The sequence below is a fragment of the Anolis carolinensis genome, unplaced genomic scaffold, assembly GCF_035594765.1.
Source record: "Anolis carolinensis isolate JA03-04 unplaced genomic scaffold, rAnoCar3.1.pri scaffold_7, whole genome shotgun sequence".
Taxonomy (NCBI): domain Eukaryota; kingdom Metazoa; phylum Chordata; class Lepidosauria; order Squamata; family Dactyloidae; genus Anolis; species Anolis carolinensis.
In genome coordinates this window covers 28,711,532-28,719,031 of record NW_026943818.1, presented here as the reverse complement: position 1 = coordinate 28,719,031, position 7,500 = coordinate 28,711,532, and the positions used below count along the sequence as shown (strand labels likewise).

The window sequence follows — 7,500 nt, the reverse complement described above, 5'->3', positions numbered from 1 at the left end:
ATTATTATTATTATCACCATCATCTAGTATTATATTATTAATATGATGATGATGATGATGATGATGATGATGATGATGATGATGATGATGATGTGGGTTGGGTGGCCTGCTGTCCTTCCCTGGAGGGACGGGGCCGGACTAGATGTCCTCTGGGAGACCCTTCCCCTTATTATTATTATTACTATCACCATCTAGTATTATTATTATCATCACTATCATCTACTATTATGATGATGATGATGATGAAGTGGGCTGGGTGGCCTGCTGTCCTTCCCTGGAGGGATGGGGCCCTCTGGGAGACCCTTCCCATTATTATTATTATTATTATCATCACCATCATCTAGTATTATATTATTATTATTATTATTATTATTATTATTATTATTATTATTATTATTATTATTATTATGAAGTGGGTTGGGTGGCCTGCTGTCCTTCCCTGGAGGGACGGGGCCAGACTAGATGCCCTCTGGGAGACCCTTCCCATTATTATTATTATCATCACCATCATCATCTAGTATTATTACGATGATGATGAAGTGGGCTGTGTGGCCTGCTGTCCTTCCTTGGAGGGCCGGGGCTGGACTAGATGTCCTCTGGGAGACCCTTCCCATTATTATTATTATCATTACCATCATCTAGTATTATCATCATCATCATCTAGTATTATTATGATGATGATGAAGTGGGCTGTGTGGCCTGCTGTCCTTCCTTGGAGGGCCGGGGCCGGACTAGATGCCCTTTGGGAGACCCTTCCCATTATTATTATTATTATTATTATTATTATTATTATTATTATTATGAAGTGGGTTGGGTGGCCTGCTGTCCTTCCCTGGAGGGACGGGGCCAGACTAGATGCCCTTTGGGAGACCCTTCCCATTATTATTATTATTATCATCACCATCATCATCTAGTATTATTACGATGATGATGAAGTGGGCTGGGTGGCGTGCTGTCCTTCCCTGGAGGGCCGGGGCCGGACTAGATGTCCTCTGGGGGCCCCTTCCTATGAGTGCCCTTCCTCCCCCTTCCGCAGGTGTGCTTGGTGGACCCGGGCTGCTTCCGGGAGCTGGACGAGCTTGTGCGCCGGGAGACGAAGGGCCAGGGGACGCTGGAGGTGCTCAGCCTCAAGGACGTAGAAGAAGGAGACGAGTCCTTCTAAGAGGACAGAACCACCATAAAAGGAAGCATAACCTTGTAATAACCTGGGGATAGATAACCTGTAATGCTTTTGGGATGCTTACAGGGACAGAAACCTTTGAAAGCCCTAAAAGCCTGTGTGTATATATATATATGTATATGTGTCTGGACCTATAGAGACACACACACACACACACCAATTATATAACGGAGGGGGTCAGAGGCCCAAGAGTCCAATGTCATTACATATAGAGAGGGGACACACATATGTATTTATTATATATATAAATATATGTATATTATAAATATATATGTATATATGTATAATATATATGTGTGTGTGTGTGTGTGTATATGTCTCCTCTTTGTATGTGTGTGTATTATTACTTCTTACCTGCCTCTCCTTATGGCTCGAGGCAAGTTACAAAACAATTAAAACACACAAACAAAGCACATATATACTCCTCTCTCTATATATGTGTATATCCTATATATTACACACACACACACACACACATATATATATATATATATCCTATAATACACACACACACATATATATACTATATATATGCACACTATATATGTGTGTGTGTGTTGTGTATGTATGTATATATGTGTGTATATATTGTGATATAGATATATATATATCCTATATACACACACACACACACACACACTCTTTATATATGTATATATGTCTTTATAGGATTTTAAACAAAGCACATATATAGTCCTCTCTCTCTATATGTGTATATCCTATATATTACACATATGCTATATATCCTATAATATATATACATATATATATATATATACATCATATATATACACAATATATATATATATATATGTGTGTGTATGTTGTGTATGTATATATATGTTGTGTATGTATATATTGTGATATATATATATATATCCTATATACACACAAACTCTATATATATGTATATATGTCCTTATAGGATTTTAAACAAAGCACATATATAGTCCCCTCTCTCTCTATAGGTGTATATCCTATATATTACACATATACTATATATTCTATAATATATATACACACACACATATATACTATATATATGCACACTATATATGTTGTGTATATATGTGTATATATATATATGTGTGTGTGTGTATATACTGTATATATATATATATCCTATATATACACACACACACTCTCTCTATATATATATATGTATGTATGGCCTTATAGATTTTACACTTCTGAAGCACAAGATTTTAGGAAGGTTTCCTCCATTATTTTTCCCTGAATATGAGATGCGATGACAGAAAGACAATATGGATATATAAAGGTGTGTGTATGTGTGTATGTATGTATATATATATATATATATATATATATATATATATATATATGTTTGTGTGTGTGTTTCCTCTGCTGGTTTCGTAAGGATGGAGTGCAATAAACAAACCTTAATTGGGAGACTCGTCTGTCTTTTTTTGATTAGTATCTAAAATTAAATATAAATAAATATACCTTAATTCTGCGCATTAAATGTATATTTTATTCTACTCAGTAAATATATATTTATTCTGCTCAGTAAATATACATTTAATCTGCTCAGTAAATATATATTTATTCAGCTCAATAAATATATATTTATTCTGCTCAATAAATATATATTTATTCTTAGTAAAAATATATATTATTCTCAGTAAATATACATTAATTCTGCGCATTAAATGTATATTTTATTCTGCTCAATAAATATATATTTATTCTGCTAAGTAAATACATATTTATTCAGCTCAATAAATATATATTTATTCTTAGTAAAAATATATATTATTCTTCTCAGTAAATATACATTAATTCTGCACATTAAATGTATATTTTATTCTGCTCAATAAATATATATTTATTCTTCTCAGTAAATATACATTTATTCTGCTCAGTAAATATACATTTATTTTGCTCAGTAAATATATATTCTGCTCAGTAAATATATATTTATTCTGCTCAGTTAATATATATTTATTCAGTTCAATAAATATATATTTATTCTTAGTAAATGTATATTTATTCAGCTCAGTAAATATATATTTATTCAGCTCAGTAAATATATATTTATACTTAGTAAATATATATTTTATTCAGCTCAGTAAATATATATTTATACTTAGTAAATATCTATTTTATTCTGCTCAGTAAATATATATTAATTCTTAGTAAATATATATTTTATTCTGCTCAGTAAATATACATTTATTCTGCTCAGTTAATATATATTTATTCTGCTCAGTAAATATATATTTTGTCCGGCCCAATAAATATGTATTTCCGTTCATTAAATATATATATATGTATTTATTGCTCAGTAAGCATTTTTTTTTTCTGGTGGATAAGTATTTTTATTTTATTTTTTGCTGATGCATAACTATATATATAAAAGGGTAATGGCGTCACGGCGCCGGACAAAACAACTAAACTAAACGTCCCACAACCTTGAAAATTGACAGCACAACCTCTCATCCACGACCCTACGTTCATACAACAAAAAGAAAAGAAAAATTAAGTCCTAGCCACAACAACGCGTGGCCGGGCCCAGCTAGTATATATATATATAAAAGGGTAATGGCGTCACGGCGCCGGACAAAACAACTAAACTAAACGCCCCACAACCTTGAAAATTGACAGCACAACCTCACATCCAGGCCTCTACGTTCATACAACAAAAAGAAAAGAAAAATAAAGTCCTAACCACAGCAACGCATGGCCAGGCATAGCTAGTCTTCTATATATATAAAAGGGTAATGGCGTCACGGCGCCGGACAAAACAACTAAACTAAACGCCCCACAACCTTGAAAATTGACAGCACAACCTCTCATCCACACCTCTACGTTCATACAACAAAAAGAAAAGAAAAATAAAGTCCTAGCCACAACAACGCGTGGCCGGGCCCAGCTAGTATATATATATAAAAGGGTAATGGCGTCACGGCGCCGGACAAAACAACTAAACTAAACGCCCCACAACCTTGAAAATTGACAGCACAACCTCTCATCCACGCCGCTACGTTCATACAACAAAAAGAAAAGGAAAATTAAGTCCTAGCCACAGCAACACGTGGCTGGGCCCAGCTAGTATATATATTTTTTTCTGTAAAGACGACCGTCAATGCAGTGAGAGGGTTTATTGCACGACGCCGAACACAAAGCCATAAATAAATTGACAGGTTGTCATTCCTTTCCCTTTCCAAATTAATAATAATAATAATAATACCTGGGCCTCCAATCGCCTTTGTTGAAGTTGTGATGCTCCCAGAACGCACTGCTCCGTCACGTCCGTGAAGATGTAAACAATCCGAAACAGTCCGGAAATTCCTCTCCCGTGACGTCGTTGCTCGTGCACCTCCTTGTCTCTAAGCCACACGTGTGTGCAAGGCCATGCGCAGAAGCGCACGTGTCCTCCCGCGTGTTAGTGCATAGCAGGGCGCGAGGCGTGTTTCCCGGGTAGATCACCACCACGTGATCTTGAACTCGTAGATGGGCCGCTTGCAGTAGTAGTGGTTGACCAGGTGCTTGTCGCAGACGCCGATGCACTGGTGGTCGACGGCGATGCCGCGGGCGGAGAGGTCGGTCACGATGCAGTGCAGCAGGTCATAGACGTCGGCCACGGCCTCCCACGGGCCGAAGGAGACGTCCACCTCGCAGTGGTGCTCGAAGAGGGGCCCGCCGCCACCGCCGTCCCCACCGCCGTCCCCGCCCCGCTCGAAGCGCAGCGAGTTGAACAGCGGGCACTCGTACGGCGTTACCGGCATCTCCTCCTTGAAGACGCACACCTTCAGCTTGGCAAAGCGGGCCTTGCGCTGCACCGCACGCAGCTTAGCGATCTCCACGATCCGCTCCAGGTGGTCTGGGAATAGGAAACAGCCAGAAGAAGTACCATCAGTACCATCCTATTATTATTATTATTATTATTATATTACTATCAGTAGGGGCTAGCGCTGCAGCGCACATAGCTTGGCGATCTCCACGATCCACTCCAGGTGGTCTGGGAAAGGGAAACAGCCAGAAGAATTACCATCAGTACCATCCTATTATTATTATTATTATTATATTACTATCAGTAGGGGCTAGCGCTGCAGCGCATATAGCTTGACAATCTCCACGATCCACTCCAGGTGGTCTGGGAATGGGAAACAGCCAGAAGAAGTACCATCAGTACTATCCTATTATTATTATTATTATTATTATATTACTATCAGTAGGGTCTAGCGCTGCAGCGCACATAGATTGGCGATCTCCACGATCCGCTCCAGGTGGTCTGGGAATGGGAAACAGCCAGAAGAAGTACCATCAGTACCATCCTATTATTATTATTATTATTATTATTATTATATTACTATCAGTAGGGTCTAGCGCTGCAGCGCACATAGATTGGCGATCTCCACGATCCGCTCCAGGTGGTCTGGGAATGGGAAACAGCCAGAAGAATTACCATCAGTACCATCCTATTATTATTATTATTATTATTTTACTATCAGTAGGGGCTAGCGCTGCAGCGCATATAGCTTGACAATCTCCACGATCCACTCCAGGTGGTCTGGGAATGGGAAACAGCCAGAAGAAGTACCATCAGTACTATCCTATTATTATTATTATTATTATTATATTACTATCAGTAGGGTCTAGCGCTGCAGCGCACATAGATTGGCGATCTCCACGATCCGCTCCAGGTGGTCTGGGAATGGGAAACAGCCAGAAGAAGTACCATCAGTACCATCCTATTATTATTATTATTATTATTATTATATTACTATCAGTAGGGTCTAGCGCTGCAGCGCACATAGATTGGCGATCTCCATGATCCGCTCCAGGTCGTCTGCAAACAGGAACGGGAAACAGCAGGAGTGATCATCATCATAATATTATTACTATTATATTTTATTATTATTGTTATGATATATTATTATTAGGGCCTTGTGCTGCAGCGCACACACTCTGGCTATCTCCACGATGCGCTCCAGGTGGTCTGCGAACGGGAAACAGCCAGAAGAAGTACCATCATATTATTATGATTATTATTATTATTATTATCAGTAGTGCCTTGCGCTGCAGCATGCACATCTTGGCAACCTCCACAATGCGCTCCAGATGGTCTGCAAATGAGAACGGGAAACACTGGGAGGATGTATCATCATATTATTATTATTATTAGTACTATTATTATATTATCAGTGGTGCCTTGCACTGCAGCGCACACATTTTTGCGTTCTTCATGATGCGCTCCAGCTGTTCTGCAAACAGGTTCGGGAAACAGCAGGTGGGATTATCATCATCACCATTATTATTATTATTATTATTATTATCAGTGGTGCCTTGCACTGCAGCGCCCACATTTTGGAGTTCTTCATGATGCGCTCCAGCTGCTCTGCAAACTTCATCACCATTATTATATTATTATTATTTCTATTATATCTTTATTGTTATTATATTATTGCCGTGATGTATTTTTTTTTCCGAGGGGGGTCTCTCCCTCGCGACCTACCTTTGTAGTAGGGCATGAGTCCCAGGAAGGCCTGGCGCACCTTCTCGCCCTTCAGGGGCTGCAGCTCCTCCAGGCTCTCCAGCAGCGGACCGATGGAGTAGTACTGCGCCTCCTTGTAGACCGAGCGCACTCGCTCCCGGGGAGGTAAGTCCCCCGAACGCAGGAAGTTCAGCACATCCCTAAAGGGAAGCAGGAAGGGGGTCAAAAGGCACTGAACACAACCCTTGCGCTTCTGTACATCCCTCACCCATCCGTACGTCATCTATTGATCTGTCTGTCAGAGTTGGTCCCACGTTGAAATGCAATGTCGTTAAGCTTGGAGCCCACTTAAAAGCCTTAAAATACCCGACGCACCCAGATTGGATCCAAATTAATATCCAGAACAACGAAACAGAGCCTAAACTAGACCAAAAATGACAACGACATGTTCCCACCCAGACACCATGCAGGGTAGAGAGAATCCACTAAGTATAACAGATCAGAAAAAAAGCACATTCAAAAAGTACAATCCGCAACCCGAACGGCATAACCAAAAACTCAAAGGTGCCGCAACCAGGTGGCAATCAAGTGTCATGGATCGAAACCACGGAGATTGGAAAACATGGAATTGCACAAATCTTTATCTAAATTATACCTAGAACTTGAGAACGAAACAGAGCATAAACCAGACCAAAAACGATGATGACATGTTCCCACCCAGACACCACGCAGGGAAGAGAGAACCCACTAAGTACAACAGATCCGAAAAAAAAGCGCAATCAAAAGGTACAATCCGCAACCCGAACGGCATAACCAGAAACTCAAAGGTGCCGCAACCAGGTGGCAATCAAGTGTCATGGTT

The 7,500-nt window shown here is 39.5% G+C and overlaps 2 protein-coding genes across 4 annotated transcripts in view; one reads left to right on the top strand and one right to left on the bottom strand.

Annotated features, from left to right (window-relative positions):
- The window catches only part of sbds (SBDS ribosome maturation factor), an 18,505-nt gene extending 15,915 nt beyond the window's left edge, over window positions 1-2,590 (top strand). Inside the window, exon 5 of the mRNA XM_062959608.1 lies at window positions 1,037-2,590. Within this exon, the coding sequence (XP_062815678.1) occupies window positions 1,037-1,162 (126 nt within the window). The 3' untranslated portion in view covers window positions 1,163-2,590. The remainder of the gene's footprint in view (window positions 1-1,036) is intronic.
- Window positions 2,591-4,287: 1,697 nt separating this feature from the next.
- Window positions 4,288-7,500, bottom strand: part of kctd7 (potassium channel tetramerization domain containing 7) — an 18,471-nt gene continuing 15,258 nt past the window's right edge. For all 3 annotated transcript variants that reach the window (XM_062959610.1, XM_062959612.1, XM_062959609.1), the window contains exons 5-6: window positions 6,660-6,838; window positions 4,288-5,024 (exon numbers count right to left, since the gene is read on the bottom strand). In XM_062959610.1, coding sequence (XP_062815680.1) covers window positions 4,627-5,024; window positions 6,660-6,838 — 577 coding nt within the window. In that variant the 3' untranslated portion in view covers window positions 4,288-4,626. The remainder of the gene's footprint in view (window positions 5,025-6,659; window positions 6,839-7,500) is intronic.